Here is a 12,023-nt window from a genome sequence, read left to right on the forward strand (position 1 = left end):
TCATCAAAGTGCGGCTCGGCAGCCACGGCATCATCTTTGATGGCGCTGCATACGTACAACGGCACCTCATTCGGAGGTACCGAGTTCCCAAATCGGTCCGCGATCTCGGACGCGGACGGCATCCATGGATCGCGCGCTGCAGGCGCAGCGCGCGGAGTACTGAGAGCCCCAGCTGAAGCGAGTGGGGTATCGCTCTCAGTTCGCGAACGCTTTGAACTCGAAGCGTCCGATTCGTCCCCTTCACGCGGGCGAACGTTCTTGGCGTGAGGGTCGAGCGATTCGCTCGACACTGAGTCTTTACGCTTTGAGGGCGAGTCCTCCTCGCCCTCCATGTCGTCATCGTCGTCGTCGAAGTCGACGACGTCGCCATACTTCGCCTTCTGGCGTTCGAGTAGTCGTCGATGGAGATGACTCCCCATCGACTTTGCGGACTTCTTCTGAGGCGCGCTCATCGTTGAATGAGCGCGGATTTCTTCTCAAACGCGGAGAATTGACGAATGGTCAATTCCAAAGATTGACGTGCGGGGACCCCGCGCGTCTAACCTTAAGGGGGGATGGTGTAACGGGGTTACACGTACAAGTGGCTGCAAGCCACTTGTGAATGTAACAGATAGGTTATCTGTTAAACGTTTTGGATACTTCCTCACATTGGTGTAAGACACACCGATGGATACATTGAAGTGGACCACCACAGTGAGTGGTCCACACATACCCAAAAGATCCTATTGGTAGAAAGCAGCATCTTTCTACCAATCAGAGACATGCATATTAGCGGGGCTCTGACAGCCAGCCGCTGCCAACCCTTTCATAGATGATAAACAGTTTTTAGCAGATTTTAGAGGAAGATCAATTTACAAACAATACAGTTCTCATTTTACCTTAAACTAACTACTTGGAGTCTTGTCTAAGTTAACTTATATTTGTGTACTCAAATATAATTAACCTAAGTAATTACTAAGTACTTACGCTGCCTCATACACGTTGCGCAACGTGTAAGCTAAAGTAGTGAGTCAAGTTAGACCCACTACACTGCAGCACGAGCCATCTAGCTCGGCTGACCCGAAACCTCGGCAGGAGCCGAGGCAGAAGCGGAGGACTTGGCCTCGACGACGAGCAGCCTCTCCTCCAGCGCGCGGACGCGCTGGAGCAACCCCTTCATCTGGGTCCCCAGCTCGACCTGGATATTCGAGGCGGTCTGCGAGACCGCCGCGACTTGGGCCTTCTGGTTCGCCAGCTCCTGCTTCAGGGCGGCGAACTCAGCGCCCTGCAGACGCTCCACGGCGGTCACCCGGTCGTGGAGAGGCTCATACTGATCAGCCCGGGGATGATCATACCGGGGGCGTGTTCCCACCCCCGCCACCGCCGATCCGTGACACCGCGGCTCAACCCGCTGGATTGTTGAGCGGATTGTTGACCATAGTATCCCGAAAACGAACCCTCAAGGGGCTCGTTTTCGTATTCGTTGGAGAGGATTTCCTCCCATCGAGATACATGGGAGCCGCGGAACGTCTTGCTGGAGGACGTTCCGGAAATGGTGAGGGCGTACGAGGAGCAGTACGCGCTGGCGCAGCGGAAGTAACACGAGCGCTGCGATCATCGCTAGCGCCCGAACCCTCACGTGCTAAGAACTTAGCACGGAGTTCTTGAGACTCTCGGGCACACGGAACGACGTGTACCCGTTCAGGTCGCGGTCGCTCAAGCGGACCGCGCCTGGAAAGCACTTCGTGCACTGAAAGCCCTCGGGCACAGCGCACGGCACATTTGCCTCCTCAGCAGCAACATGAAGTTGCTCCAGCTTTCCACGCTTCGAGTACGTCTCGAAGCGATCACGCGCTTGCTTAATCCGATCACGGTAAGCACTCGGCTTATAGTTGAAGTTCGTAACAAAAGCATTCCAACTTTGACAAAGTGCCTGCCATTCGGGCACTTTGCTGCGAGAAGATGTCTTCTTGCTTTGGAACCATCGGAGCTCATGGAAGAGTCCGATGTAATAATCGCGCCTTTGATGCGTCTCCTCATCAAAGTGCGGCTCGGCAGCCACGGCATCATCTTTGATGGCGCTGCATACGTACAGCGGCACCTCATTCGGAGGTACCGAGTTCCCATACCGGTCCGTGATCTCGGACGCGGACGGCATCCACGGATCGCGCGCTGCAGACGCAGCACGCGGAGAGCCTTGAGCTTTGAAATCACGCGCTGCAGTTGCAGCGCGCGGAGAACTGAGAGCCCCAGCGGAAGCGAGTGGGGTATCGCTCTCAGTTCGCGAACGCTTCGAGCTCGAAGCGTCCGATTCGTCCCCTTCACGCGGGCGAATGTTCTTGGCATGAGGGTCGAGCGATTCGCTCGACACTGAGTCTTTGCACTTAGAGGGCGAGTCCTCCTCGCCCTCCATATCTTCATCGTCGTCGTCGAAGTCGAAGACGTCGCCGTACTTCGCCTTCTGGCGTTCGAAGTAGTCGTCGATGGAGAGATGACTCCCCACCGACTTTGCGGACTTCTTCTGAGGCGCGCTCATCGTTGAATGAGCGCGGATTTCTTCTCCAAACGCGGAGAATTGACGAATGGTCAATTCCGAAGATTGACGTGCGGAGACCCCGCGCGTCTAACCTTAGGGGGGGATGGTGTAACGGGGTTACACGCCCTAGTGGCTGCAAGCCACTTGTGAATTTAACAGATAGGATATCTGTAAAGTTTTAGATACTTCCTCACCTTGGTGTAAGACACACCAATGGATACATTGAAGTGGGCCACCACAATGAGTGGTCCACAACTACCCAAAGATCCTATTGGTAGAAAGCAGCATCTTTCTACCAATCAGAGACATACATATTAGCGTGGCTCTGACAGCCAGCCGCTGTCAACCCCTTTCATAGATGATAAACAGTTTTAGCAGATTTAGGAGGAAGATCAATTTACAAACAATACAGTTCTCATTTTACCTTAAAATAGCTACTTGGTGTTTTATTTGATTTATATTATACTTGTGGACTCAAGTATAATTAATTCAAATTATTAATAAACTCCTACGCTTCCTCATACACGTAGCGCCACGTGTAAGCTAAAGTGGTGAGCCAAAGTAGACCCACTACACAGCGCGTTGCCACCTAAACGATCTGAGACAGCAAGTGTAAAAGCCGGATGATAGCATGCTTTTGGGCGGCTCAAGGTACTCGTCTCGCCGTATCGCCACTTGTGGTCGCACTCGGACTACGTAATGATATTCTTTAACGTAAAAAATTAGGTATCTGGGAGGACACTGAGGCAGTAACACTAAGCGCCACTCTCCGAACCAAACACGGTGCTGAATCCTAAAGTTTTGACGGGCTCACCTCAATTTGCCTCAATTTGCAAATTATGATATTGTTCGCGCTGTAATGCAAAACTGGATGACTAACAGATCCCATGCTCAATCATGTCGCTCCTCTCGAGTTAAGGTAGCGATTTTACCGGTGAAGTTCGACTCGAACAGTGTGAAAATCGTGACGTCGTTGGGTTGTTTGGAATTGGTAATTCCGAATTGCCTATGTGTCGCCATACATGCACATGCACAGTAAGGTTCAACAGGAGGAGAACTCTCCTCATCTGATTTGATATCCACTCAGATGTTTGTCCCGACAGTAAAACTTGTACACTCACTGCTTTGCAAGTCCGAAGTGTTGAATATGGACGAAGGCGAGCGAACATACGCGAGCAGCTCCTGATCAAGCAGTTCGAGGCCGCAGATCATAGCGACTCTTGAAGTTCGGCTAGTATAGAGTCGAGTCGATTACGAGGCTGTTTATGCAGTTGCAGTGTTCATGAGGCGCAGGTTTCTTCGAGCACTAGCTGACTTGCATGTAGCAGAGCTAGTTCTCGAGACCTTTGCAGTCATTTTGCTCATTAATAAATATGCTTCGTGGCAGGTGTACCGTACCGTTGAGGGACCCAAAGTTTAAGGGATCACGCAGTTCAAACTGGAATTATCCTTTTTTATATGCGCACAAGGTTACCGAGCGACAGCATCGTGTTTAAAACAAAGCACTTTATTGAACTACATCCGATGAACTCACGTCTTGTTGAGTTTGGGCAGGGGCCAACATCACGACACTGTAATCTACACGCGCTTCCTCTTGGGAGCCTTGCATTTGTCCGTTGTCGAGGGCGTGACAGGGGCCGGTGCCTTCGACGCCATGGCAGTAGTTTGCGGCGTTGTCGCATCTTTGGATGTCAGGGCTTGAGCGGTCTGATCTCCGCTAGCTGGACTTGTAGCGGGGGTCTCTGTAGACGAGGAACCAGTCGAGGAGCCCCCCTCCCCCCCCCCGCCGTTTGAGTTGTGTTGGATGCAGTCGAAGCTGTGCTAGTTTGACCCGCAGTTGACCCTGCCAGCGGCACGCAGTTCTCTGTGTGGCACAGCGTTAGCGGAACTCTTACTCATCGATATGAGATCGTGACGTGCTGTAGATTTGCCAGACGTATTTACTCTTGCCGGTAGTGCTCCCCTGGAAAGCCAACCAGTAGAAGCGCAGCATGCACCCGCTTGACGAATAAGACGAGTAGTCGATCGGCTTGAACACTGACTTCATCGTTTCATAGTCGGTGTGGTGGGTTTCGCACAAGAACACCAACCGGGGGAGCTGGCACTCCCTAAAGCTTCTTGCCTGGTGTATTTGCTGGCAAAACTTAAACTGACTCTTACTATTGCTATGTACGCTACTGCCAGATCGGGCAGCAAACCTACGATCGTCGTACCATCAACTCGATGGTTGGCAGTGGCAACTCGCCACTGCCAATCTGAAGATCAGCCTGCCGCCCACTGCACGGGCTGGATGAGGCTATCCAACCTCAAACCCACTACGTCGGAGGTGCCGAACGTCTTCGCGCAGTCATTGTCATGAAGGACCATCGTGTCGTCCAGCCAGATTTCACATGGACCCTGTTCATAGACAAGAGGTAAGTTAATAACGTCGGCTCATGCAGAGTCCCAGTTGTTCCTCTTCGTACATGGTGGGCAACTCCGCGCGAGAACGTGGCTGTGCCATCAGACGGTGGCTGCTTGGGTCAGCGTTCGGATCGCTGTAGCCGCAATCAGCGCCGTACAACTTCGCGTCGCTGTCTAACAATTTCTTGATGTTGTTCTCGTACCCAGCCGCCTTCGCCTTCTCCGCGTACAACGCGATGAGCTCGGTGTCGTCAGAAACCGAATTCCAGTCGGCATCGAACTGGGGCTCGATCTGGACAATCCACGACGACATCGTCTTGTCCTTCTTGTGCTTTACGAGAGGGACCGCTTGGGGTATGTACATGTATCCATGGGCTTGGACTGTATTAAGGCAGCCGGTCACTGCCTAGGCAGTAACAGCAAAGAGGGACGCAGTTGAAACCATGACCGGTTGGATTGTAACTGCTTGATCCGGGAAACTATAAATGTCGAAATGGCGAGTGAATTCGCTGGGGACCTCAACCTGTGAAGGTACAGAGGTGGTAGAAACGAAGTGTAAAAGGGTTCCCATCTCAAATTGTGATCTCGAACGGGCTTGTTGATTTTTTTTATTTTAGTGCAATGATCGCGTAAGAAAAGTTTTTTTGGGAGGAGGCAGTTCATCACTTTGTGGGGAGGACTGTTGATTCTAACATCATGCACGGCGCACGATAAACGGGATCTACATGTACTTTGAAAGTACGCATCTGATTGTTCCACCAGCTGCTACGGACGAGCCAATCCGATATACGCAAATATCACGAAAACCATGCTCCTTCCAGATGTCTAGCCTTCTTCATACGACGAAGCCGGTAGGTCGTAATGTTGGAAAGCTTTTTGTTCAACTGTGGTGGCCGAGTTTCGAAAACCCACCAGGCGCGAAATTTGCCAACGTTGTGCTTTCTCGTACTTTATATCTCACTTCAGTACAGATTTCCCCGGCAAAGAGAGAATTGCGAGCAGCTATTTACTTCGGACAAAGAATGTGATCGTGCAAGGGATTTGCAGTGGACAAGGACTAGTTCTACTGAAACACGGTAATGTAGGCAGTCTCGCGGAAAGGATGCACGCATGCAGGTTGCTAGGTGACAACGAGAAATGAAAGGCTCGCAGTGACATTTTCTTTTTGTAGTGACGGCCTGCGTGTGCTACTTCTCTTCAATCATCAAAAGGTCACGATGCCGACAAAGCCCAAGTCCAAAAACCTGTCGTCGAAGAAATACCTAAGACCCATCAGACTATTAAATGTAGTAATTCAGTACGTTTGCCTTTCTGCGATGGCCGTACCAACTTTGTAGCTTCGCAGACTTTATTGGTCCGACCTTTCTCTCTTTGCCGGGGAAATCTGTATGACTCTCGTGACGATACCGTGCATCAATTGAGAGTGTGCGAATGAGGCTTGGTAGTCGAGTGAGTAGTTGGAAGGAAATCCGAAAGTGAGCTCGATTTAGGTTAGTGTGTTTGCCAGCTAGCAGTCCCTACTGTATGCAATGTTCCCTAGTAGGTGAGGCTTGTAGATGTGGTCCAAACGATCTCGGCTGCGGTCCAAACGAAGTTGCCAGTCGTAAGACTGATCCGCCTAGTCACGGCTGCGGCTCAAAACGGTTGACTCAACACATGCAAATCATAAGCACCCAAATTGAAGTTGTCGTCCAATCGCATTCCAGTATCAGAGATAGTCCAGCCAATCAGGTTGCGAGATCTTCCCATCTTCAACCACAGACCCCGGTGGCATGTGCTAGCATGCGCAGGCCGTCTGCCTCGCGGTAGGGATCCAGTCGATCAGACAGCGAAGTGCAACCTCAACAGCATCGTCGTCGCAACGACTCATTTTCAGTGTGGGGTCTAGTTTGTACGACAGCGCGACGTAGAGTGTGTACTACTCCATCTCAAAATTGATGTCCTATCCCACTCTTTTTTTGTCTCAAAAATGATGTCCTCAAACTGTATTTGATTTAACTATGGTGAGTAGTCTGTTCCCTGTAACGCTGCAACACAATTACGGCTGTTTTGGGGGAGCACTGAAGGCTCAGAGGAAGTCTTCCCTCCCGCTGAAGCTTCGCTTTGGCCATGTGAGGAGGCTTGAACGTGTTGCCTCCTGTATCCTGAATGCACAAGTCCATCGACCCCTGCAGGCTTAAGAACGCGGCATTAATTGTCGATGGCGGCAGCTCCCAGTACGCTGCTGTAACGGCATCAATGAGCTCATCAAAGCTGCGAGGTGTGCGCAGACGTTGGCGGGCTTGTATGGCTGCGAATAAGCCTAAGTCCAAGCAGTTGAGATCCGGGGAGTTCGGCGGTTGGCAGCACAGCTCGATATCCAGCTCCTGCTGCTGCACGGCGTCGGCAAACTGAGCATCGTCAACGCTAATATGGGCAGGGGCGTTGTCTTGCTGCACGCGCACATGCACACCGTCTCTTGCGGCCGGCCAGCGCTCGCGAACAGCAGGTAGAAGCTTCTCAATCAACATTGCACGATAGGTGCCTTGATTTACGCGGCCTTCCTTGGTCACGATTGTCCCCGCCGGACGCCTGGAACTGCTGCGGACAGCAGCTTCCCGCACGATGAAGGGCCATATGCCTAGCTTTCCGTCGAAAGAGGAGCCCGAGGCCTCGCCCCATCTTGGTCTTCCTACCGCAGCAAGCATCATCACCTTAGTGATGTAGCGCTTGGAACGAACTTGGCGGTGGGGCTCTGCTTCGCCAGGAAGAAGATAGTATCGGCGGCGGACGGTTGTCATGTAGAATAGTTTTTCGTCTACATGAATGGTGTCATTCATGTCTCTAAACAGCAAAGACAATGGCTCAACATGCCCGATGCACCAGGTTAGTCTTGCTACCTTGTTCTCTTCCGTCAGGAGTGGCTTTACATTGCTAGTGTGTGCCACGAGCTTCCCGTCCTTGACACGACGCTGCAGGGTTGCTCTCGACACACCGCATGACAACGCTGCAGAGCGCAATGTGCTGCGCTGCTCCAGCGGGGTAATCCGCAGCCGCTCCAGCTTGGCCGACAAATCCGCCATTGGGCGGCCACGATCACGGCGGCGAGACTCAGCACACAGTCGGCCCGACTTGGCCTCCTCCTCCTTCGCGCGCCGCCATAACCTTGAGATCGTGCGAGGGCTGACTTGGTACTTGTCCGCCACCCCCTTCACGGCGCCTCGTCGAGGAACGCCGTTCACCGATCGCTGCAGCAGCGACACAATGACCTGCTCGCGGTCGATGTCAGTGAGCTCCCGCCTTCGCGGCGTGCTTGAAACCTCCATTGGACTGGGAAAGTAGGAGAATGAGCGGATCTGGACGCTTGGTTTGAGGAGGAAGGGTGACATCTGCGATCTGCCGCCCTGTCCCAGCTCTTAAATCACCTCCGAGGCCATTCATTTCGTCACTCTGCTGTCAAAACTAACCGGGCTGAGTAAATAAGCACACGGTTCAAACCGTGAGAACGCGCCGTGTCGTATTTTGCCAAACCGCGCTGCAAAATACCAAATATTGACAAAACGCGCATGTGTTCTACAACAATGGGACATCAATTTTGAGACGGAGGAGTACTGTACATGATGTGCGTTAGACTGTGGTGATCTGTCCAGAGGCCACCGAAATGTACACTCGCCATCGACGATGTTGTATACATCTACTGGAGTTCCAGTACTGCTCAATGTACGCGAACGAGGGTTCGATGGTGCTGAAGCTCTCGATTGGGCGGGACGCATGTAGGAATTAACTTTTTTCCAGTGGGACTGGAAAGCGGTGTCTTCTCGTGGGCTCCTTCCCAAAAGATATGCATACATGTAACACGTTTTCGTAGTGTTTGATTACAATTTTAACCCAACGATGGGTTAGAATGAAACCGGTTGAAATGCGACTTTAGATTCATTTTCAGGACAAGGGTAACCACGTAGTGGGAAAGGGGCCCTGGGATAAGAGTTACTGGTGGCGGGGTAAGTTTTTTTCAAGTAGGAAGTCTCCCATACCCCCCCCCCCCCCAAGTTGCTTGCAGCAGCTCTTGGAATCAATGTCAAGGTGCCAGGGCAGTGCAATCCATTAAGCTGTTTGGCATTCGTTGCCAAAAGCTTGACCACTAGTGTACGATTAGACCGTTGCGATACTAGACCCTGCTCGAAGTCGTGTAAAAGCCCCGATACATGTACATTTAGTCCCGTTATGCGTGCCCCGGATTGTTTTAATCTTGGGATAGCGAGAAGAGCTCTCGGTTCGGACACGGACACTGGGTGAAATAAAAAAAAATCGATGAGCGCACTACTGAAGCAACCCCTTGCAGTACATGGTTCACTTCATTGATATTACTGGTTGTCTATTTAACGGTAGATTGCTGCAAGGTGTGTAGGTACCATAGATTGCGCCGGAAGACTTACAGGCAGCGATTGACGGTAACACGAATTTTCCCGAAACTACTGTATTAATAGGGCAGCTGTGGCTACCGACTTACTGTAGTAACATTACTATCATTTCAGGAGATCTCCATAACTGTAGTAATACTACTGTAGCAATGTCCAGTAATTCCTAGTAGTTTCAGTGGTCGACCTCCTGCATCGTCAGCCATCGCTGTCAGGCTCGGATTCCCGCTCGATTACGCTTGAGAAGGGCCTGCATTTCCGCGCGTTCGTTGTCGGTTCTCGTCCGAAAGCTGCTCATCACAAATCCCCTTGTCGAGAATACACGCTCTCGGAACGCGTTGGAAGGGCTACACCGCGACAGATGGAAACTTCACGCTACCGACATCGCGAAACCAATGGAGAATGTCGAATGTCCACATGCTCGCAGAGGGCCTCCACAAGCCAGCAAACTACTCCATTTCGACGAACCGTCAGCAACGGAGTAAAGTCGTTCGTGCTCACCCCCTCCTGCGCTGATTGCTGCAGTGCCACGGCGGTCCAGCCCATCGAGTACTCAAGCCACCTTTGCAGAAAACGCTGTCGGCTTACTGCACAGATGATGAACTCCACTCTTGCAGGCGACACACGGATCGGTCGTCGTCAACTCGGCGAACGAACAGTCGCGCATTTCATGGGGATGAAGAGTGGCAGGTCGAGAGTGTTCTTGGTCGTTGCTGGTGGTTCTGGTGTTGCTGGAAAATTGCAGAATGAGGGCTGAGAAGTCTAGATCTGCAAGACTGGTGTCACCAGCACGACGACCGGCTTGCTCGTGTGACGATTGAGCTCTTGCAAATGCTGCCCGGACCTAGAGACCCCACACGTCTATCCGTCTCCAATCAAGCAGTGATTCACATGAGCTTGCGTGAGGCCGAACCAGAATTCCTGCTTTGTGGAAGCGGGAGATTGCCACACGCCTCTGGATTTCTTCAAGTATGCGACAGTAGTTGATAGTAATACATGGGGTCGATCTGAGTTACTAGCTACTGCAGTAATATTAGTTGTTACCTCGTCCCAGATTACTAGCTACTACATCATTTTGAGCATCATTTTTACTATAGGTATCAGTGAATTGTAGTACTTTTAATCGGATTACTGTCAATCCCTGCCTACACCCTTTTTCGGTGTGCCAGTTCGCCATGATTTGCTGCAATCTTGGACACCCCGAAAAAAGTCGCGGACACTGCGTTCAACTTCCTTCTCCTGTCAACAATAAAAATCGCGATGCTGAGAACCCAGGCTCCGCGAGGAGGAACGTGACGAGAGCCCATTCAGACATTTTCCTTCGAGCAGGTAAGTCGCGTCACGAAACCAGCGCGGCGGCGATCATGCGGCGAACGAATGATGGGGCGCTGCCATGCGGTACCTAGTGGTGCTGGGAATTACCAGCGCGGGGCAAGCAGTGAGTCCAAGGCGTTCGGTTAGCACAAGCGCGTTTTGGCGCGGACGAAGCCAGGGGTGACTAACGAGGCAGCACGGCAGCACGCAGATGGTCAACCCGCTGGTCTCGCAGAGAGCGGCTGGTACAGTATGCTACTGGGAAGAGGGACGGCCAGACGCCAAGAGCGACGAGGCTGAAGAAATGACCACTGCGACGAAAATGGTGGCTGGACAAGTTCATCCGCCTGTGTCCAGCATAAAGCGACTGCCAACGGCCTTCGATTAACAAGAGCGACCAACGGACGATGTGGACGACCTTCGTGGGGAGCCAAGTGCGCTTCGCTTTTACTTCCACAACCAATGACAGCAATTAGTTGTGGTACCAAGATTTGCCGCGGCACACGCCAGCAGCCTCTTCCATCCAGCCGGTCAAGGGATCGGGTCCTCAGATGGGGTCGCTTGCCGTCGCGCAGTGATGCCTTCACTGAAGGAGAGGCAAGCGTCGATAGAAACCTGGAGGAGCAAGTGTAAATTGGCGAACATACTTACGTCCATTAGGTACTGTAACTGTGATGTTAGGCAACTCGGGTGATGTAAAGTCCTGGTCACGGCAGTCGCATCGCGGAATCCAGCCGGGCCAACGGAATATGTGAAGGTGCCAGCACATCCTGACAGTGTCAGTGACACGGCGGAGACTGTCGTTCATGCAGTCTCGCACAACCCCACGAATCACCAATCACCGATCTTGAGCGGATGGCCCGCAGTCGCTGCGATTGGAAATGGGATAGGGTGGCGTCGTTCAGCGTTACGTTACATGTATCGGCTTTCTTGTGCAACAAGCACATGCATTTTGTGGCTAGCGCCATGCACATACTGTATCGACGCGGCAGCTGCACGCGTACGCGAAGAAGTACCGACGGATTTCTGGAGGTTGCCACCGTTGCGGTGGTCTTTTAAATGACCAACTCGACACCGAGACGAAGATGCAGTCGAAGTTTGAAACCATCCGACACCTGCGACCATCAAATCCCAGCTGGTGATATAATACGCCGTTCGAGCCGACAGTGACAATACAGGTAGGTACATATGTATCAACAGAGACACTAAGCGACACTGTACAGCCGGAAACCTGAGCAAACTGGACTTGGGCGGTGGAAGTATGGATACTCTGGCCGTATGTTCTACGTTTTTGAGAAGCCTCATTGCGTCGTTCGCGTTCATCACAGCCGCTCCACTCCAGATGCTACGAATTCACGCTGTCCGAAAGCAAAATCTCGAGAAAAAATGCACCT

The 12,023-nt window shown here is 52.0% G+C and overlaps 2 protein-coding genes across 2 annotated transcripts; both read right to left on the reverse strand.

Annotated features, from left to right (window-relative positions):
* Nucleotides 1-4,934: 4,934 nt before the first annotated feature.
* On the reverse strand, nucleotides 4,935-5,231 carry IUM83_10705 (uncharacterized protein; the record flags this gene model as incomplete). Its single annotated transcript, XM_067935221.1, has 1 exon — nucleotides 4,935-5,231. One exon carries the CDS (start codon nucleotides 5,229-5,231, stop codon nucleotides 4,935-4,937), a length of 297 nt encoding a protein of 98 aa, XP_067791436.1.
* Nucleotides 5,232-6,912: 1,681 nt separating this feature from the next.
* IUM83_10706 (Transposase, Tc1-like protein) lies at nucleotides 6,913-8,223 on the reverse strand (the record flags this gene model as incomplete). The annotated part of the gene is made up of 1 exon (XM_067935222.1): nucleotides 6,913-8,223. The coding sequence occupies one exon, from the start codon at nucleotides 8,221-8,223 to the stop codon at nucleotides 6,913-6,915; it is 1,311 nt and encodes a 436-aa protein (XP_067791502.1).
* Nucleotides 8,224-12,023: the final 3,800 nt, after the last annotated feature.

This window comes from Phytophthora cinnamomi (assembly GCF_018691715.1).
Source record: "Phytophthora cinnamomi strain GKB4 chromosome Unknown Contig39, whole genome shotgun sequence".
Taxonomy (NCBI): Eukaryota; Oomycota; class Peronosporomycetes; order Peronosporales; family Peronosporaceae; genus Phytophthora; species Phytophthora cinnamomi.